The 22,425-nt window shown below is 48.4% G+C and overlaps 1 protein-coding gene across 4 annotated transcripts in view; it reads right to left on the reverse strand.

Moving 5' to 3' along the window:
- LOC119975694 (zinc finger protein 345-like) overlaps positions 1-22,425 on the reverse strand; it is a 42,183-nt gene that overhangs the window by 16,110 nt on the left and 3,648 nt on the right. Inside the window, exons 2-4 of one of the 4 annotated variants that reach the window (XM_038815490.1) lie at positions 21,728-21,922; positions 8,804-9,843; positions 3,266-4,615 (exon numbers count right to left, since the gene is read on the reverse strand). In XM_038815490.1, coding sequence (XP_038671418.1) covers positions 8,843-9,805 — 963 coding nt within the window. In that variant the 5' untranslated portion in view covers positions 9,806-9,843; positions 21,728-21,922 and the 3' untranslated portion in view covers positions 3,266-4,615; positions 8,804-8,842. Of the gene's footprint in view, positions 1-3,265; positions 4,616-8,803; positions 10,622-19,682; positions 19,870-21,727; positions 21,923-22,425 lie in introns of those variants that run through there. The other 3 variants (XM_038815493.1, XM_038815491.1, XM_038815492.1) reach the window with 3 other exon arrangements.

Consider the following 22,425-nt stretch of genomic DNA (forward strand, 5'->3'; position numbering starts at 1 on the left):
AAACCAGCAGCACCACAAACACCGATGCCTTTTCTGGCCCAACAAAGCCATTCATGGCCCAACAAATCCATTCATGGGGACATCTATCACCTCAACAAATGGTGGATCGTTTCCAGAGAAGTTGGGTGTGGCAAAGTATTGTATAGTGGAGTAGGTTCAACAGGCTGAATGGCCTACTCCTCTCCTGAGGTCCGATATTAATTCAAACACGAGAGTATGAACAAAATTCAAGATTGCACAGGGTTAAGGAATTCCAGGCACTAGCTTTACCCACGCCTGGGGCGGGATTCTCCGACCCCACGCAGGGTCGGAGATCGGCCGGCAGTGGCGTTAATCCCGCTCCCGCAGGGTTTTTAAATCTCTGACCGGCCAAAAACCGGCGTTGTGCAAATCCCGCCGGCAGCCTCTGAAAACAGCTGGCGCCGGCGGGATTTCATTTTTTTTTTTAGATTCCACAAATCTCCGGCCCGGATGGGCCGAAGTCCCGCCGACGTGGCCACGGGTCACGGCGGCGAAAATCACAGTTGCTTTAAAACGGCGTCAACCATTGATGATGGTTGACGCCGTTCAGTGTCGGGGGGTGGGTTGCGGCATCGGGGGGGGGGGGTGGGTTGTGGCATCGGGGGGGTGGGTTGCGGCATGGGGGGGTGGGTTGCGGCATCGGGGGGTGGGTTGCAGCATCGGGGGGGGTGGGGTTGCGGCATCGGGGGGGGTGGGTTGCGGCATCGGGGGGGTGGGTTGCGGCATCGGGGGGTGGGTTGCGGCATCGGGGGGTGGGTTGCGGCATCGGGGGTGGGTTGCGGCATCCGGGGGGGGTTGCGGCATCCGGGGGGGGTTGCGGCATCCGGGGGGGGGGGGGGTTGCGGCATCGGGGGGGGGGGGGGTTGCGGCATCGGGGGGGTTGCGGCATCCGGGGGGGGGGCATTGGGGGGGGGTGTTTGGGGGCAGCGGCGTGCAGAGAGGGGGGGCTACGGATGCCCTGGACCAACGCACCGTCGCCCCCCCCTCTGTACGCCGCTGCCCCCTACCCCAACCACCCCCCCACCACCCCTACCTCCCTCCCCACCACCACTACCCCCCTCCCCACCACCCTTACCCCCCTCCAACGCCGCCCCCATCTCTCGCAACGGCGCAACCCCCCACCCTCAACGCCGCAACCCCCCCTCATCGCCGCAACCCCCCCCTCTCAACGCCGGGTCCCCCCCCCTCAACGCCGGTACCCACACCCCGTCCCCCTCCCTCTGAAGGCCGGTACCCACACACCCCCCCTCTCTCCTCCTCCCCCCCTTCCTTCCTCCTCCCCCCCCTTCCTCCTCCCCCCCTCCTTCCTCCTCCCCCCTTCCTTCCTCCGTCCCCCCTCCTTCCTCCTCCCCCCCTTCCTTCCTCCGTTAGTGGGGGATGGGGGGTGGGGGGGTGCGGGGTTGGAGGGGGGTAGGGGTGGTGAAGGGGGTAGGGGTGGAGGGGAGGGGGTTGGGGTAGGGGCAGCTGCGTGCAGAGGGGGGGCGACGGTGCGTTGGCCCAGGGCATCAGTCGCCCCCTCCTCTGCACGCCGCTGCCCCTACCCCAACCCGCCCCTCACCACCCCTACCCCCTTCACCACCCCTACCCCCTCCAACGCCGCAGCCCCCCACCCCCCACTAACGCCGCACCCCCCCCCCACTAACGGAGGAAGGAAGGGGGGAGGAAGGAAGGGGGGGAGGAGGAAGAAGGGGGACGGAGGAAGGAAGGGGGGAGGAGGAAGGAAGGGGGGAGGAGGAGAGGGGGGGGTGTGGGTACCGGCCTTCAGAGGGAGGGGGACGGGGTGTGGGTACCGGCGTTGAGGGGGGGGACCCGGCGTTGAGGGGGGGGGGACCCGGCGTTGAGGGGGGGGATCCGGCGTTGAGGGGGGGGGGGGACCCGGCGTTGAGGGGGGGGGGGTTGCGGCGTTGCGAGAGATTGGGGGCGGCGTTGGAGGGGGGTAGGTGTGGTGGGGAGGGAGGTAGGAGTGGTGGGGAGGGGGGTAGGAGTGGTGGGGAGGGAGGTAGGGGTGGTGAGGGGGGGGGGGTTGGGGTAGGGGGCAGCGGCGTACAGAGGGGGGGGGCGACGGTGCGTTGGCCCCGGGCATCCGTCGCCCCCCCTCTCTACACGCCGCTGCCCGCAACCCCCCCCGATGCCGCAACCCCCCCCCCGATGCCGCAACCCCCCCCGATGCCGCAACCCCCCCCGATGCCGGAACCCCCCCGATGCCGCAACGCCCCCCATGCCGGAACCCCCCCCAAATGCCGGAACCCCCCCCCCAAATGCCGGAACACCCCCCCCCAAATGCCGGAACACCCCCCCCCCAAATGCCGCAACCCCCCCCCATGCCGGAACCCCCCCCATGCCGGAACCCCCCCCCCAAATGCCGGAACCCCCCCCCGCAAATGCCGGAACCCCCCCCCCCCCCAATGCCGGAACCCCCCCCCGCCAAATGCCGGAACCCCCCCCCAAATGCCGGAACCCCCCCCCCCCAAATGCCGGAACCCCCCCCCCCCAAATACCAGAACCCCCACCCCCAAATGCCGGAACCCCCCCTCCCCAAATGCCGGAACCCCCCCCCCCCAAATGCCGGGTCTGTCTCTCTCCTCCTCCTCCTCCAAAAAACGCCGGGTCTCACCACTTAATCAAGAACCTATTTATCTCTGTCTTAAAGACACTCAGTGATTTGACCTCCACAGCCTTCTGCAACAATGAGTTCCACAGATTCACCACCCTCTGGCTGAAGAAATTCCACCTCATCTCTGATTAAAAGGATCGTCCCTTCAGTCTGAGGCTGCTCCCTTGGGTTCTAGTTTCTCCTACCAGTGGAAATATCCTCTCCATCCACTCTATCCAGGCCTCTCAGTATGACTAATGGTGTGCCTCAGGTGTCTGTGCTGGGACTACAACTTTTCACAATATACATTAACGATTTGGAAAAAAGAACTGAGGCCATTATTGTTAAGTTTGCAGATGATAGAAAGATCTCTCGAGGGACAGGTAGTGTTGATGAAGTAGGGAGGCTGCTGAAGGGCTTGGACAGGCTAGGAGAGTGGGCAAGGTGGCAGATGGTATACAATGTGGAAAAGAGTGAGGTTATGCGCTTTGGTAGGAAGAATAGAGACTATTTTCTGAGATGAGGAGGGATGGCTTCTCTTTAGAATTCTCTTCGCTAGGGAGTGGTGGACGCTAGGCTATGAAATATACTCAAGCGGTTAGACTGATTTTTGGTTGTCAAGGCAGTCAATAATTACAGGGGACGGGTAGATAGATAGATAATATCGATCAGGCAACAGCCATGATTTTATTGAATGACAGAATAGACAAGAGGAATTGAATGGCTGACTTGTGCACCTATTGATGACTGAGATTCTTCAATTACTGCTCCACATAGGCGGTCATAACAGACACGGCCGTCTCTCTCTTTCTTCGTACCGTCTTACAACAGGAGCTCTGGGGATCTTCCTCCTGAATCAGCAAGTATGTTTGTTCGCATGCGGGGGAGGAAATGATTTCAGGAACAACAGTTGTTTGGGTTCCACAGATGGTGGAAGTCTGCCGGAAAGTCTTCGTAGATGGGATAACATCATCATCGCTCAACCAAGTTCCCAACAAGGCCATGAAATTGATGCCAACATCCAGAATCACCTCATGGAGGGTGAAGGTCTTGTTCTGGAGGAGGATGTGCACAGTTACGATGATAGCTAATCCGCCAGTCAGAAGCTTTTTCCCAGGGTGGAAGAGTTAATTATAATGGGACACAGGTTTAAGGTGCTGGGGACAAAGTTTAGAAGAGGTGCGCGAGCAAGTTTTTTTTTACACAGATGGCAGTGGGTGCCTGTAACTCACTGCCGGAGGTGATGGAAGCAAGTACATTCGTGACGATTAAGGGGTAAATACATGAATAGTATGGGAATAGAGGGATAAGAACCCCGTAAGTGCAGTAGGTTTTAGGTTAGACGGGCAGCATGGTCGGCGCAGATTTGGAGGGCCAAAGTTCCTGTGCTGTACCTTTATTTGTTCTTTGCTAGAGGGGGCAAGGGTCAGAACTGACAGCAGTGAAGGGAAAGGGACAGAGGTGAAAAAGTTGAGCTTCCAGCCCGTCAGTGAGACTGTTGGATGGGGATGTTTGGGATGCTGCTCGTCAGTCAGCAGTGACGAGGACCTTGACGCACCCTGCGGAGGATGCTTCCAAATCCAAGAAGGACTCAAACCCAGGACAACAGCAGAAGAGTCAGAAGGTGAAGGAGCACATCTAAAGATGTGTGGGTTAGGTGGATTGGCCATGCTAAAGTGTCCTTAGTGTCCAAAAAAGGTTAGGTGGGGTTACAGGGATGGGGTGGGCTTAAGTGGGGTGTTCTTTCCAAGGGCCGGTGCAGACTCGATGGGCCAAATGGTCTCCTTCTGCATTGTAAAGTCTGAGTGTTGGGGGTAGGGATTTGACTGAGGCAGAGCAGCGGGGAAGAAATCAGAGGATTCATGGTGTCAGGAGTGAGGGGCCTCAGAGGGATAACGAGGAAAGAAGATATAAAAGGGATGAAGAATTGAGGTCAGGGTAGCACATAAATGGATACAATGCTCAAACATGGTGATGTAACGAAACTGGGATAGATATTCTCTGAAAATAAACAGAGAGAAATAGATTTAATAAATATCAAATAGATGGACATATCCATACAACCACAGAATTCTCAATAACACACTTGTTACATTATAACTAAAGTTAGTACCTTTTTCACTCAATATAACATTCAGCACAGTATGAAGTAAGCAAGACTAACTATAGTGCGGGGAATACCTTGATCTAATGACATAACACAGTACAACTAAAGGTACAGTGTCTTCCTGGTGCAACTCCACAACACAAATTTTCACAACCAGTCATCTCCAACAAAATCTTAATTTTTTTAAAAAGGGGTCATTAAGAAAGGGTCACTGAGTCTCAATTGACCATGTCTACCCTCACCATGTCTAACCTATCCAGAACAGCAGTTAGTAACCAACAGGATGTTACACAAAGCAGCATCTTCCGCGATTACATTCATGGCCAGCATCTCTGCAAAGTGATTATACAGTGTTCACTGGTACCATCGAGGCCTTCCGTGCCCGCTGGGCACCACGGAATCTGGGTTTCTTCATCGATCCTTCTAATCACATTTTAGTTTGATTTTTAGGTTTAAGTTGCCCTTTGTTTTTGTTCAAGGCAATTTCCATTTCAGGGTCTGTCCTTTTAATTTGTCCCTCAGTTTGTTTAATTTAGTTTAATTGCTTTCCATCACAATAGTTGGTACCCAAAACAGGAGGGTGCATGACATAATGACACAGCAGAGTGCTCCGAGGAGACCACAGCATGAGAGCTGTTTCCATATCCGATGGTTGAGTCAGACACAGTAGAAAAAGCACGACTGATCCCCTCAACTCAAGGGACTGAATTACAGGGGTGAGCCCGGAGAGGTGATCTTAAAGAGAGGCATGTGATTGACTGATGTCAGTTGTTTCTGCATGTTTGATGATCTCCAGGAGGGAAAAGGGTTGCTGAAAACCCAAAAAATTATGCATAGACGAAGGCTCCCCTTGGTGGGACAGAGGAGGTGGGATGGATTGTACAGCACTGTGGAAAGATTTGTGGGTGATTCCACACAGCAAAGCAGAGCGGAGACCACAATCAGATTTTATTCATTAAATCCACACAGTGCAAATGGAAGCCATTTGGCCCATCAAGTCGGCACCTAACCTCTGAAAGAGGCCCACTCCCCCCTAGCTCCACCTAACCTTTGGATACCAAGGGGGAATTTATCATGGCCAATCCATCTAACCTGCACATCTTTGGAGTGTGGGAGGAAACCAGAGCACCCGGAGTAAACCCACTCAGATACAGGGGGAATGTGTGAACTCCACACTCTAGTTCAGAATTAAACAGCGAGTCCCTGGAGGTGCAAGGCAGAAGTGCAAACCACCGTGCCTTCTGTTGAATGGCAGGACAGGCTCAAAGGTCCTATTGGTCTACACCAGCTCCCAAGTCTTCCATTCTGATGTTAAATGCAGGAATGAGAGGTAGTGAGATAGAGAGATTGGGGGAGATACTGGGGCCTTCCTTGGGAGCTGAAGACACAAAGGCGGACTGATTAAAGTCAGGATTGCTCAAGAGGTCAGAATTAGAGGGTGTGGAGTTCTCTCAGGGTTGTGGGACCGGAAGAGATTAGAGACAGGCAAGGCCATGGAGGTTTTTGAAAACCTGGATGGGAGGCAACACAGGTCAGCAAGTGCAAGGATTATAGGCAAACAGGACGGTGCAAAAGATACAGGCTGCAACATTCTGAATGGCCTCAAGTCCATGGAGGGGAGTCCGAGAGAGGCTGGCCAAGAAAACTCAATACACCAAGTCTACATGTAACAAAGATATGAAGAAGGGCTTTTGGATTTATTCAGCTCAGATTGTGATAGAATTGGGCGATGTTACAGACGTAGAAATGGTTTCAGTGATGGCAAGAATTTGTGCTAGAAAGCTCATCTCTTGGTAAAAATTTGAGAGCAGGTGAGGTCAGTCCTGACGTTGGTAGGTAGAGGGGTTGAGTCAGTAGCTGGGGGAACTGGGCTTAGAGCGGGGGTTTCTGCAAAATTCAATGACGGCAAATTTCTGTGAGCTAGTACTGGATGTTGGCCAAGCAGTCGGAAAATTTATAGAGAGGGTGGCAGGTAACGAGAAGTGGAGCTGGCTACTTGTTAAAACTAAAGTTGTGTTCTTGGATGATTTTGCCAAGGGGCAGTAAAGGAACCAGGAGTGGAGAGAAAAGAGGAGGCAGGATGATGGGATGGGTAGAGGAAAAGGAGAACTACGAGCAGGCAATATGCACATGTCTGGAGCAACATGTGAACGGATATGGCAAACCAAAATTAGGCTCTCATCAGCGACAAACTGATGTCCAGGTGCTGGGATTAGGTGAAATGGGAAGAATGATGAAGGGAGGATATTGGCAGGGAATTCCAACAGTCTAAATGTTTCCTGAGGCAACAGTGAAAGAGCTGCTGTTGGCAACGAAGGGAGCCAATGGAGATATGTCAGTAAAGGCTGTGCACCCCTGGGAATCACAGTCGATGCAGAAAGGCAACGCCATCCTTTCCAGTTTCAAAACTCTGGCAGCTTAAGCTGTGGAAAATCACTGTGAGAAATGCTGCTGTCTGAGATGTTGGTGGGGTGAAACTAGAATTAGAACTTGCCTCAAAATAAGGGGGAGCAGACTTAAGACTGAGTTGAGGAGAAACTTCTTCACCCAAAGAGTTGTAAATCTGTGGAATTCTCTGCCCACTGAAGCAATTGAGGCTACCTTGTTAAATGTTTTTAAGGCAAAGCTAGATCAATTTTTGAAGAGCAAAGCTATTAAGGTTTGCAGTGAGCGGGCGGGTAAATGGAGCAGAGTCCACAAAAGATTGTTGAATGGCGGAGCAGGCTCGAGGGGCCAGATGGCCTACTCCTGCTCTGGGTCCTTATGTTTTTATGTTCTTACATGTCTAAGGAAATGGAGCGTGGTCTCCCCTATCTCATCCAAATTAATTTGTGATCCTGCATCTCACCTTCTGCAGGGACAAAGCCTAACTTATTTCTGCAGTTGAATCACAAACGAAACATTAATACGTTCTCCACAGTGGAGCTACATTCTAGAGCTGATCATTCTACAGCTTCCTTATTGAGGATCTAATCCCTGCTGTATTTTTGGGAACGGTGGGTGGTGCAGGAGGTATATTTGAGTGACAGACATTTACGGTTTAGGGAAAACTACTCGAATGTCTGAAGTAGGACAGCATGGTGGCACAGTGGTTAGCACTGATGCCTCAATACACCAAGGACCCGGGTTCGATCCCGGCCCCGAGTCACTGTCCGTGTGGAGTTTGCACATTCTCCTTGTGTCTGCTTGGGTATCGCCCCCACAGCGCAAAAGATATGCAGGATACCATATGAAGCCTATCTGACCGACACTATTCCATTTTCATCCATATGTCTATCCAGTGACCACTTAAATGCCCTTAAATTTGGCGAGTTTACTACTGTTGCAGGCAGGGCGTTCACACCCTACTACTCTCTGAGTAAAGAAACTGCCTCGGACATCTGTCCTATATCTACCACCGCTCAATTTAAAGCTATGTCCCCTCGTGTTGGTCATCACCATCCGAGGAAAAAGACTTTCACTGTCCACCCTATCTAACCCTCTGACTATATGTCTCTATTAAGTCACCTCTCAGCCTTCTCCTGTCTAACGAAAACAACCTCAAGTCCCTGCGCCTTTCCTCGTAAGATCTTCCCTCCATACCAGGCAACATCCTAGTAAATCTCCTTTGAACCCTTTCCACAGCTTCCACATCCTTCCTATAATGTGGTGACCAGAACTGCACGCAGTACTCCAGGTGCAGCTGACCAGAGTTTTGTACAGCTGCAGCATGACCTCGTGGCTCCAAAACTCAATCCCCCTACTGATAATTCATTGCATTTTACAGTACCGAAGAACAGATTGTAAATTATCCACATGCTTGCCAAAAGAGCAGTCACCATCACACTCGTCCGCACCTCTCTCCCACTCCTCACCAAAGGGCCGTCAATGTTCTAATCTGCGTGCCCCTTGCTCCACCCACCTCCATGGGAAACTAACTTGGCTTCTGGTGTTAACCAGGAGCAACAAAATACATGGTGACTGCAAATCCTTTTCGATAGGGAGGTGACCCTGCGATTATAACTATAATTACTTCATAAGGGCTGGAAAAGCTCCTGAATCACCAGGAACAGAGTGAACCACTGAAACACGATGCAACTTACTGCACAAGCAAAGAAGGCACAAACAGCAATCGTCACAGTTCAACCCAGCGCAGTTGACATCTTCTCTTCAACGTGCTTTGCTTGATGCTGCAGCAGGTATCTGAAACTTTTAAATCTCTTTTTACACACAGTGCATTTGAAGGCCTTCTCGCCAGTGTGAATTTGCTGATGTTGCGTCAAGTTACTGGATGTGTAAAATCGCTTCTCGCACACGGAACACTCAAACGGTTTCTCCCCAGTGTGAATTTTCAAATGTTTGTTCAAGTTGCTCGAGGTGTGAAATCTCTTCCTGCACACAGTGCATTCAAACCTCTTCTCACCTGTATGAATTCGCTGGTGCTCGATCAAGTAGCCCGATCGGTAAAATCGCTTCCGGCACACTCCGCACTCGAAGGGTTTCTCTCCAGTATGAATCTTCTGGTGCTGTGTCAGGAGGCTGGATGTGTAGAATCGTTTGGTGCACACAGCGCACTCAAAGGGTTTCTCCACAGCATGAATGTGCTGATGCTGGATTAAGTTGCTCGACGTATGAAATTGCTTCTCACATACGGTGCACTGGAAGGGTTTCTCGCCCGTGTGAATTCGCTGATGTTTGCTCAGGTCACAAGTGCGGTAAAATCTCTTGGCGCAGTCGGCGCATTCAAATGGTTTCTCTCCGGTATGGATTTTCTGATGCTGGGTCAAATTGCTGGACGTGTGAAATCGTTTTGTGCACACAGTACATTCAAATGGCTTCTCACCTGTGTGAAACCGTTGATGTTTGGTCACCTCACTCGAGGTGAAAAAGTGCATCTTGCACACGGTGCACTCAAACGGCTTGTCTCCTGTGTGGACGCGCAGGTGGGTGTCCAGCAGGCTGGGCCAGCGGAAACCCTTCCCACACACCCTGCACTGAAGGGTGTCCACTCCACGATTCCCGGATGCTGGCTGATGGGCTCCAACAGGTTTTCGGGATTCACCCCCGTCGTTCCGGAATGCTTCGCTTTCATTCTTAATTTCCATCACAGTTCCTCAGCCCCAAGAGCAAGAGCACAGACAGTCTATCAAAGAATTAAAAAAAAAAACAGTCATCAGGGAATAAGGTTACATAGATCAGAGAGGACACTCACCAGACTTTATAAGAGTTATAACTGGAAACATTTCCCCATAAAACTCTGTTTACTTCCAGAATGTAGTGACATACTGTCTCTGTAGTAAACAAACCCTGCCTGTCTGTACGGCACAGATCCTGGGAATTCCTGCTTCTGCGTGCCACAATCCTGGCGGGCTCCTGGCTCCGTACGGAGCCTGCAAACTCCAGTCTCTGTACGGTTGTAAGAGTACTTTTGTTTTATTTCCTTTGTTCCAAACCCTTTATTTTATGATTTTTGGTCTGTGGACCCATTATCGGGATGTCTTTTAAGCAGAGACTCAGTTGAAACAGCCTGCTTGTCAGCACACTGTGCTCCCAGGTCTTGTTTTTGGACAGCAGAGGCCAGACTCCTCGGCACCAGGTGAATCTTAGGAACCATGTTGTGGAGAGAGTTTGTTGGATTGATTAACTGGCAACCAGTGGGATTGGCCAGGGACGGTGTTTTATTCTTCCTGACAATGGTTAGTGATTGGTTCCTGTGTGATGCTTACTGAGAGAACTGGGCAGGAGCATTTAGACCTTGGAAGTGACAGGAACGCTGTCTCTTTCTCGCTCTTTCCCTCTCTCTCCCCCTGCTTGTTGGTGAAAGAACTGCTCTATTGGTCTGAAGACAGTGAGGTTTTACTGTGAACCTTAAATAATGCTGAGGCTTCAGAGAAAGTAGACAACCTTGCCAGAGAAAACGATCTCAACGTTCTATAGGCCCCCCAATAGCAGCAGAGATGTGGAGGAACAGATTGGGAAACAGATTCTGGAAAGGTGCAGAAGTCACAGGGTAGTAGTCATGGGCGACTTCAACTTCCCAAACATTGAGTGGAAACTCTTTAGATCAAATAGTTTGGATGGGGTAGTGTTTGTGCAGTGTGTCCAGGAAGCTTTTCTAACACAGTATGTAGATTGTCCGACCAAAGGGGAGGCCATATTGGATTTAGTACTTGGTAATGAACCAGGGCAGGTGATAGATTTGTTAGTGGGGGAGCATTTTGGAGGTAGTGACCACAATTCTGTGACTTTCACTTTAGTAATGGAGAGGGATAGGTGCGAGCAACAGGGCAAGGTTTATAATTGGGGGAAGGGTAAATACAATGCTGTCAGACAAGAATTGAAGTGCAGAAGTTGGGAACATAGGCTGTCAGGGAAGGACACAAGTGAAATGTGGAACTTGTTCAAGGATCAGGTACTGCGTGTCTTTGATATGTATGTCCCTGTCAGGCAGGGAAGAGATGGTCGAGTGAGGGAACCATGGTTGACAAGAGAGGTTGAATGTCTTGTTAAGAGGAAGAAGGAGACTTATGTAAGGCTGAAGAAACAAGGTTCAGACAGTGCGCTGGAGGGATACAAGATAGCCAGGAGGGAACTGAAGAAAGGGATTAGGAGAGCTAAGAGAGGGCATGAAAAATCTTTGGCGGGTAGGATCAAGGAAAACCCCAAGGCCTTTTACACATACGTGAGAAATATGAGAATGACTAGAGTGAGAGTAGGTCCGATTAAGGACAGTAGCGGGAGATTGTGTATTGAGTCTGAAGAGATAGGAGAGGTCTTGAACAAGTATTTTTCTTCAGTATTTACAAATGAGAGGGGCCATATTGTTGGAGAGGACAGCGTGAAGCAGACTGATAAGCTTGAGGAGATACTTGTCAGGAAGGAAGATGTGTTGCGCGTTTTGAAAAACTTGAGGATAGACAAGTCCCCCGGGCCTGACGGGATATATCCAAGGATTCTCTGGGAAGCAAGAAATGAAATTGCAGAGCCGTTGGCAATGATCTTTTCGTCCTCGCTGTCAACAGGGGTGGTACCAGAGGATTGGAGAGTGGCGAATGTCGTGCCCCTGTTCAAAAAAGGGAATAGGGATAACCCTGGGAATTACAGGCCAGTTAGTCTTACTTCGGTGGTAGGCAAAGTAATGGAAAGGGTACTGAGGGATAGGATTTCTGAGCATCTGGAAAGGCATTGCTTGATTAGGGATAGTCAGCATGGATTTGTGAGGGGTAGGTCTTGCCTTACAAGTCTTATTGAATTCTTTGAGGAGGTGACCAAGCATGTGGATGAAGGTAAAGCAGTGGATGTAGTGTACATGGATTTTAGTAAGGCATTTGATAAGGTTCCCCATGGTAGGCTTATGCAGAAAGTAAGGAGGCATGGGATAGTGGGAAATTTGGCCAGTTGGATAACAAACTGGCTAACCGATAGAAGACAGAGAGTTGTGGTGGATGGCAAATATTCAGCCTGGAGCCCAGTTATCAGTGGCGTACCGCAGGGATCAGTTCTGGGTCCTCTGCTGTTTGTGATTTTCATTAACGACTTGGATGAGGGAGTTGAAGGGTGGGTCAGTAAATTTGCAGATGATACGAAGATTGGTGGAGTTGTGGATAGTGAGGAGGGCTGTTGTCGGCTTCAAAGAGACATAGATAGAATGCAGAGCTGGGCTGAGAAGTGGCAGATGGAGTTTAACCCTGACAAGTGTGAGGTTGTCCATTTTGGAAGGACAAATCTGAATGCGGAATACAGGGTTAATGGTAGGGTTCTTGGCAATGTGGAGGAGCAGAGAGATCTTGGGGTCTATGTTCATTGTTCTTTGAAAGTTGCCACTCAAGTGGATAGAGCTGTGAAGAAGGCCTATGGTGTGCTAGCGTTCATTAGCAGAGGGATTGAATTTAAGAGCCGTGAGGTGATGATGCAGCTGTACAAAACCTTGGTCAGGCCACATTTGGAGTACTGTGTGCAGTTCTGGTCACCTCATTTTAGGAAGGATGTGGAAGCTTTGGAAAAGGTGCAAAGGAGATTTACCAGGATGTTGCCTGGAATGGAGAGTAGGTCATACGAGGAAAGATTGAGGGTGTTAGGCCTTTTCTCATTAGAACGGAGAAGGATGAGGGGCGACTTGATAGAGGTTTATAAGATGATCAGGGGAATAGATAGAGTAGACAGTCAGAGACTTTTTCCCCGGGTGGAACACACCATTACAAGGGGACATAAATTTAAGATAAATGGTGGAAGATATAGAGGGGATGTCAGAGGTAGGTTCTTTACCCAGAGAGTAGTGGGGGCATGGAATGCACTGCCTGTGGTAGTAGTTGAGTCGGAAAATTTATGGACCTTCAAGCGGCTATTGGATAGGTACTTGGATTAGGGTAGAATAAGGGAGTGTAGGTTAACTTCTTAAGGGCAGCACGGTAGCATTGTGGATAGCACAATTGCTTCACAGCTCCAGGGTCCCAAGTTCGATTTCGACTTGGGTCACTGTCTGTGTGGAGTCTGCACATCCTCCCCGTGACTGCGTGGGTTTCCTCCGGGTACTCCGGTTTCCTCCCACAGTCCAAAGATGTGCAGGTTGGGTGGATTGGCCATGACAAATTGTCCAAAATTCTATGATTAACCTAGGACAAAAGTTCGGCGCAACATCGTGGGCCGAAGAGCCTGTTCTGTGCTGTATTTCTCTATCTCTATCTAAGCCTAGAACGAACAATATCAAAATGAAAGCCTGAATTGCAAAAATAAATTGGCCTAAAAGTCATCCCAATGCATCAAAGATCCTTATCCTTTTACTTTTATAAATATTTTAAATCCCTTTCCACCACCCTTTCCCCTCTGTTACTCGACAGTGTGTGTGTGCAGTCGGTTACATTTTCTGTCCATTTAATTATAATACTGTATAAAGGCTACTTGTGTGAAAGTTACAAACCTAGTGACTGTAGTTTCTTGACTCAACAAAGCACCATGGGTATTTTAATTAAAATCTAATTTCACCTGCATTGTAACTCTAGATCAAGTGGAGCTAGAATTTACTGCGCACTAGCCCAGGGTGTCATGACGTAGTGTGGGCGCTCTGTAGTACACCTTCCAAAATGCATTACCTCAGATTTGGCGGATTAAACTCAATTTGCTATCTCTCCGCTTAAGTCTCCAACCGATTTATATCTTGCTGTATCCTCTTGACGGTCCTCATCGCTCTCCACAATTCCACCAACCTTTGTGTCGTCCGCAAACTTACTAATCAAACCAGTTACATTTTCCTCCAAATTATTTTTAAAAATAAATTTAGAGTACCCAATACATTATTTCCAATTAAGGGGCAATTGTTTAGCATGGCCAATCCACCTACCCTGCATATCTTTGCATTGTGGGGCAAGTTCTGTATCCATCTTTCCAGCTCACCTCTGATACTGTATGACTTCACCTTCTGTACCAGTCGGTCATGACAGACGTCAGAAGCCTCACTGAAGTCCATATGGACAATATCCACTGCCCTACCTTCATCGATCATCTTCGTCGCTTCCTCAAAAAGCTCGATCAAGTTAGTGAGGCACGACCTCCCCTTCACAAAACCATGTTGCCTCTCGCTAATCTATCCACTTATTTCTAAGTGGGAGTAAATGCTGTCTCAGAGAATCCTCTTCAATTGTTTGCCTACCACTGACGTAAGGCTCAGTGGGCTGTAATTACCTGGATTATCCTTGCTACCCTTCTTAAACAAAGAAGCATTGGCTATTGTCCAGTCCTATGGGACCTCCTCTGTAGCCAGTGAGGAGAGACAGATTTCTCTCAAGGCCCCAGCAATTTCCTCTGTGGCCTCTCTCAGTATTCTGGGATATATCCCATCAGTCCCTGGGGACTTGTCTACCTTAATGTTTTTCCAAGAACACCAATACCTCCACTTTCTTGATCTCAACATGACCCAAACAATCTCCACACCCTTTCCGAGACTCATCATAGAACATAGAACATACCAGCGCAATACAGGCCCTTCTGTCCACGATGTTGCACCGTCCTGTGATACCCTTTTAAAGTCCCTCTACACTATTCCCTTATCGTCCATATGCCTATCCAATGACCATTTGAATGCGTTTAGTGTTGGAGAGTCCACCAAGTCCTTCTCTTTGGTGAATACTGACGCAAAGTACTCATTTAATACATTGCCCATTTCCTCTGACTCCACGCATAGATTCCCTTCCCGGTCCTTGAGTGGGCCAACCCTCTCCCTGGCTACCCTCTTGCTCTTTATATATATAAAAAGCCTTGGGATTTTCCTTAATCATGCTAGCCAATTACTTTTTGTTACCCCTTTTAGCCTTCCTGACTCCTTGCTTAAGTCTCTTTCTACTTTCCTTGTATTCCACACTTGCTTTGTGTGTTCCCAGCGTCCTAGGCTTGACAAATGTTTCAAAGAACAAAGAACAATACAGCACAGGAACAGGCCCTTCGGCCCTCTAAGCCTGTCCCGGTCATACCACCTTTGGCCAAAACCCTCAGCACTTCCAACTGCCATAACCCTCTATACCCATCCTATCCTATTTGTCAAGATGCCTTGTGAACGTCGTTAATGTATTTGCTTCCACAACCTCCGCTGGCAGCGTGTTCCAGTCACTCACCACGCTCTGTGTAAAAAAACCTGCCTCACACATCTCCTCTAAACTTTGCCCCATGGACCTTAAACATATACCCCCCTCATGACTGACCCTCCACCCTGGGAAAGAGTGCCTGCCCATCCACTCTATCCATACCGGTCCTTTTTCTTTTTTACTAGGCTCACAATATCTCTTTATCCAAAATCCCCCAAACTTTCCATACTTATCCTTCATTCTTACAGGAATGCGCCGGTCCTGAATTCCTATCAGCTTACACTTGAAAGCCTCCCACATGCCAGATGTTGACTTGCCCTCTAACATCTGCCCCCAATCTACATTCTTCAGTTCCTGCCTAATATTTCTGTAATTAGCTTTCCTCCAATTTAGCAACTTTGCTTAAGGACTACACTTATTTTTATCCATCAATACCTTAACACTTACTGAATTGTGGTCACTGTTCTCAAACTGCCCCCCTACTGAAATGTCAACACCCTGGCTCATTCCCCAATACCAGGTCCAGTACGGCCTCTTCCCTAGTTGGACTATGTACAAGCTATTTCAAGAAGCCCTCCTGGATGCTCCTTACAAACTCTGCCCCATCCATGCCCCTAGGATGAAGCGAGTCCCAGTCAATCCAGGGGAATTTGAAATCACCCACCATAACAACTCTGTTACTTTTAAACCTTGCCAAAATCTTCCGACATGTCTGTTCCTCTATCTCTTGCTGACTGTTGGAAAGTCTACAACAAAGACCTACAAGGGTGACTACACCCTTCCTCTTCCTGAGCTCCAGCAAATATTGCCTCGTTGTATGAGCCCGACGAGGTATCCTCCCACAGTATAGCAGTAATATTCTACTTAACTAGTTATGCAACTCCCCCACCCCTTTGCGTCCCCCTCTATCCCGCCCAAAACATCTGAATACTGGAACGTTTAGCTGCCAATGTTATACTTCCCTTAACTAAATCTCTGTAATGGCAACAACATCACAGTTCCAAGTACTGATCCAACCTCTAAGTTCACCTGCCTTACCTGGTAGACTTCTCGCATTGAAACAAATGCATTTCAGTCCACCATGCCCCTTGATCAGCAACCACTCCCAGTCTGCTCTCCCTCTGAGTCTTACTGTCTCTGCTCTCTAGTGCCCCTTCAGTTAATTTCCCTCTGCTTTGGTTCCAACCCTGGGACCCTGGAGCTGTGAAGCAAAAGTGCTAACCACTGTGCTACCTGTCCCACCTGTCCCGGAAGAGATCCAGATAACTGTAACCCTCGCTCCTACACGAGCTCTTTAGCCACATGTTGAGCTGTACGGTCTTCCTATTTCTAGCCTCACTGGCACATGTCACAGGAAGTAATCCTGAGATTACAACCCTCGAGGTCCTGCTTTCTGGTTACTGCCTAACTCCCTGAACTCCTTCTTCAGGACCTCATCGCTCTTCCTACCTATGTTGTTAGTACCAATTGTATGACCTCTGGCTGTTCACCCTCCCCCTCCAGGATGCCCCCTGCCCATTCAGAGACATCCTGCACCCTGACACCAGGAAGGAAACCTACCATCCTGGAGTCTCTTTCATGCCCACAGAAGCACCTATTTGTACCCCAAACTTTAGAGTACCCAAGAACTATTGCTCTAGTACTCATTGTCCCTCCCTGCTTAACAACAGAGTAAGCCATGGTGCCACTGCTCCAGCTGCTGCTGGTATCCCCTGATAGGCTATCTACCTCAACAATACCCAAAATGGTATGCTTGTTAGGGAGGGAAAACCACAGGGGATTCCTGCACTGACGGCTTGCTCCTTCTAGTGGTCACCCACCTATCTTCCTGCACCTTGGGTGTCACCATGTCTCTTAAACTCCTTTCTATGGCGCTTTCCGCCATTTTCATGTTCCTTAGTGTATCCAACCGCTGCTCTAACCTACCCATGCAGTCTGTGAGGAGTTGCAATTGGGTGCACTTCCTACAGATGTAGTCATCCGAGACACTGGAAGTGCCATGGATCTCCCACATCTCACAAGTGCCTTACTGAACCCCACTGACCACCATTTCTATCACCAATTGGGTAATGAACTGGGCCAAGTGTCAGATTTGTTTGTGGGAGAGCACTTTGGAGATACTGATCACAATTCGGTGTCTTTCACGACTGCAATGCAGAGGGATAGGGCCATACGGCAGGGCAAGGTTTATACTTGGGGGAGGATAATTATGATGCGATTAGGCAAGAATTAGGGAGCATAAGATGGGAGCAGATGCTGTCAGGGAAAGGCACAAATGAAAAGTGGAGCTTGTTCAAGGAACAAATACTGCCTGTCCTTGATAGGTATGTCCCTGTTAGGTAGGGAGGAAATGGCCTTGTGAGGGAACCATGGTTCACAAGAGGTTGAATGTCTTGTCAAGAGGAAAAAGGAAGTGTATGCAAGGATGAGTAAACAAGGTTCAGTTGGGTCGCTTGAGGGTTACAAGGAAGCAAGGAACGAGCTAAAAAAAAAGGGCTTAGGAGAAATAGGAGGGGGCATGAGAAGTCCTTGGCAGGTCGGATCAAGGAAAACCCCAAGGCTTTTTACTCTTATGTGAGAAATAAAAGAACGACCAGAGTGAGGTTAGGGCCGGTCAAGGACAGTAGTAGGAACTTGTGCATGGAGTCAGAAGAGATAGGAGAATCGTTGAATGAATCCTTTTCTTCAGTGTTCACCAAGGAGAGGTGCCATGTTTTTGAGGATGAGAGTGGATACAGGCGGGTAGGCTGGAGGAGGTAGATGTTCTGAGGAAGGATGTATTAGCAATTTTGAAAAACCTTAGGGTCGACAAGTCCCCTGGGCCAGATGGGATATATCCCAGGATTCTTTGGGACGCAAGGGATGAGATTGCAGAGCCTTTGGCTTTGATCTTTGGGTCTTCACTGTCCAGAGGGATAGTGCCAGAGGACTGGAGAGTGGCGAATGTTGTTCCTCTGTTCAAGAAAGGGAATAGGAATGACCCTGGTAATTATAGGCCGGTTAGTCTTACTTCGGTGGTCGGTAAGTTAATGGAAAAGGTCCTGAAGGATAGGATTTATGACCATTTGGAAAGATGCAGCTTAATCCGGGATAGTCAACACGGATTCATGAATTTGTTTGAATTCTTTGAGGAGGTTACTAGGTGTGTAGCTGAAAGTAGAGCAGTTGATGTCGTATACATGGATTTTAGTAAGGCATTTGATAACATTCCCATAGTCGGCCCATGAAGAAAGTAAGGAGATGTGGGATAGAGGGAAATTTGGCCAATTGGATAAGTAACTGGCTATCACACAGAAGATAGAGGGTGGTGGTGGTTGGAAAATTTTCAGACTGGAGACCAGTTACCAGCGGTGTACCACAGGGATCAGTGCTGGGTCCTCTGCTATTTGTGATTTTTATAAATGACTTGGATGAGGGAGCTGAAGGCTGGGTCAGTAAATTTGCTGATGACCCCAAGATTGGTGGAGTAGTGGATGAGGTGGAGGGCTGTTGTAGGCTGCAAAGAGACATTGATAGGATGCAGAGCTGGGCCAAAAAATGGCAGATGGAGTTTGACCCTGATAAGTGTGAGGTGATTCATTTTGGTAGGAAAAATTTGTATGTGGATTACAGGGTCAACAACAGGGTTCTGCGAAATGTGGAGGAACAAAGAGATCTTGGGGTTCATGGCCATAGATCTGAAGTTTGCCACGCAAGTGGACAGAACCGTGAAGAAGGCCTATAATGTGTTAGCGTTTATTAACAGGGGACTTGAGTTTAAGAGCCGTGGGGTAATGCTGCAACTGTACATGACCCTGGTGAGACCACATTTGGAGTATTGTGTACAGTTCTGGTCACTTCACTATAGGAAGGATGTGGAGGCATTGGAAAGGGTGCAAAGGAGATTTACCTGGATGCTGCCTGGTTTGGAGGGTAGGTCTTATGAGGAAAGATTGAGGGAGCTAGGGCTTTTCTCTTTGGAGTGGAGGAGGATGAGAGGCGACTTAATCGAGGTTTATAAGATGATGAGGGGGATAAGATAGAGTAGATGTTCAGAGACTATTTCCTCGGGTGGAGGTAGCTGTTACAAGGGGGCATAACTATAAGGTTCAGGGTGAAAGATATAGGAAGGATGCCCGAGGTAGGTTCAGAGTAGTTAGGGTTTGGAATGGACTGCCTGCTGTGATAGTGGGGTTGGACACTTTGGGAACTTTTCAGTGGTTATTGGATAGGCAGACCAGAGCACACCAGAATGACAGGGAGTGGGATAGCTTGACCTTGGTTTCAAACAAGGCTCGGCACAACATGGAGGTCCGAAGGGCCTGTTCTGTGCTGTACTGTTCTATGTTCAATTAAATTGGTGAAGAAAATTTATTAAACTCTTACCTTCACTTGTCGCTGAACCGAGACAGGTCTTAATATCACTTACCTTCCCAAGATGCTCTCTGGATCTTTTCCTGCAGATTGAGAGTTACAAAGCAAGAAGAAAGAAGAAGGCAGCATGGTAGCACAAGTGGATAGCACTGTGGCTTCACAGCGCCAGGGTCCCAGGTTCGATTCCCCGCTGGGTCACTGTCTGTGCGGAATCTGCACGTTCTCCCCGTGGCTGCGTGGGTTTCCTCACACAGTCCAAAGACCTGCAGGTTAGGTGGATTGGCCATGATAAATTGCCCTTAGTGTCCAAAAAGGTAAGGAAGGGTTATTGGGTTAGGGGATAGGTAGAAGTGCGGGCTTAAGTGGGTCGGTGCAGACTCGATGGGCAAAATGGCCTCCTTCTGCACTGTATGTTCTATGTTCAAAACAAAACGAAAAGGAAAACAGAACCTCCTCCCACTCTACACCGAATTACCATATTGCTCCAAATTACCACATTTCATTCCCACTCTGGCTGCCTCACTCAGATTGTCTCCCACTTCACATGCATAAAGCTTACTGAGAGTGTGCTTCTGCCTCTCTCTTATCTAGAGCTCAGCTGGGCTGAGATGACTCGCACACCGGTTAAGCTTCAAATAGAAGAATGCAATTTACACCTTTTGCCTCTAATCAAGCTTCAGATGATGATTGACAGATAATTGCCACTCAGCTATTTGGGTGGGGCAGCGCCTTTCTACCAACTAACGAGACCACTAAACTTACAACATGAAAAAAACTTGAAAATTAGATTTGCCACTTCACTCTTCAAATACCACACTGCTCCAAATTGCCAAATTTCAGTCCCACTCTGGCTGCCTCAGTCACGCTGTCTCCCACATCACGTGCGCAAAGCTTAACTCACATGCGCAAAGCTTACTGTGAAGGTCATGAAAGTTGCCACCGAGGCATGCATTGGAAAAAGGATTCAGAACGAATGTCCCTATCAGAAGAAAAATTGCTTTGTAAATGCAAGTATTGCTTTTTTCTCCTGTGAAAGCGACACGAGAGCAGTATGTTTTATTCCAGTGTTGTTTAATGGGAAACCGTTATATTTGTTATTTCTATAATAGAAACAGTAATATTTGTTGTGGGTTCTGAACTGGGATTGCTGGAGCTCAGTGTTACGCTGAGCTGCTGTCTTTATATCTGTAAGACCAACAATATTCCACACAACATGACCACATTTGAAAATTAGTGTTGCAATTGCTGAGATGCCCCACAATCTAAGCACTTCATTTTCATTGACTGACTCCCTTCTCACTCGCTGGTCTGTTAACCACTACCCCTTCCCCCCACCCTGCCCAACAAAGAGACAGGGATTGGTGCCTCGAGGTTTGGATGGTCCCATTGGGTGTGGTCGTTACATGCCCTTACTAAAGCCCGGGCTAGGAGTCCTCCAATCCAACAGCAGGGGTGACCCCCTAACTTCAAAAGCACCCATCCAAACGGAAATCCTGGGCTCCGTGCACCAGAGGACTAAGGGAGTCACTATATCTCTTCTTCAGTTGGGCAATGTTTAAACATGGCCCAGACAGACCAGTCAGCAAAAGCATACCAAGGTCCCAGTTGGAAGAGTAGCCTGAGGAAATTCTCAATGATATTTTGAGGATACCGGACCAGACTCAACATTTGTTAGAAACCCGGACAAGAACCCCAAACAATTTTTCAATTTTTACCGTACCAGCCTCCCCGAACAGGTGCCGGAATGTGGCGACTAGGGGCTTTTCACAGTAACTTCATTTGAAGCCTACTTGTGACAATAAGCGATTTTCATTTTCATTTTCATTTCATTTCAATTTGTTAAACTGAGAGGAAAGGATATTTCACCCCAGGGGCAATGACTCTGACCAATAGGTATCTTTTATGTTCAAACAAACTAATTTTAACAGATAATAAACCACATTAATATCAAAGAAATAGCTTTACAATAAACAATTAAACAGTTCTTAAATAAAAAGAAAAACTTTAAATTACTATCTACACCTGCAACCACTCCAATTAAACAACGCAATGCAGTTCAAATGCCACTCATAAATAAAGTTAACAAAACAGGGTACTTGCTTTTCTGTGCAGGCCCTTGGAGAGAGAGAGTCCCTTTTCCTGTACCCCTGCACATTCTTTCTCTTCAAATAATCATCCAATGCCCTTGTCACATCCTCGGTCAAACCGGTGTTTTTACTGAGCACAAAACAAGCAAACGCAGCGAAATTGACCGTATCCACATTTCTTCGCCGGATTTATTTCACATCCCCTGATCTAAGGAAAAATGGATAGGTTTGGTGTTAAAAAGAGGTCATTCCTCACTCGTTCAATCGATGATGAAGCATCTGAACCCCAAGAGGAAAAAAACAAGAAATATTCAAAGACAGTGCAATGAGAGCTATCTGGCCTTTGGATTTTCATGGATACAAGATGTTGTTTGCCCTTTGCCTGAATGTCTTTTCTGCAGAGAGAAGTTGTCAAATTCTGCGCTGATAATGAGCAAGTTAAAATGCCACTTACATCCATCTCTTGCGAATAAAGACATTCAGCACGTCATGGACTTTAAAGAAAAAATCATGAAGCAGTCCTTTGCCTGATGGGGTGTGTGAGGATATCGGTAAAAGCTGAAGAGGCTAGTTGCGGAGTGGCTGTGCTTATAGCAAAACTAAATAAGAAATATGATTGCGGAAACCTTAATTATGCCAGCATATTAAAAAAACTCATCAGTGTGTTGCTAGGAGCTGATGTTTAAAGAAAGATTCACAAAGTGATTAGCA

Source organism: Scyliorhinus canicula, chromosome 13 (assembly GCF_902713615.1).
Source record: "Scyliorhinus canicula chromosome 13, sScyCan1.1, whole genome shotgun sequence".
In the NCBI taxonomy this organism is placed as follows: Eukaryota; Metazoa; Chordata; class Chondrichthyes; order Carcharhiniformes; family Scyliorhinidae; genus Scyliorhinus; species Scyliorhinus canicula.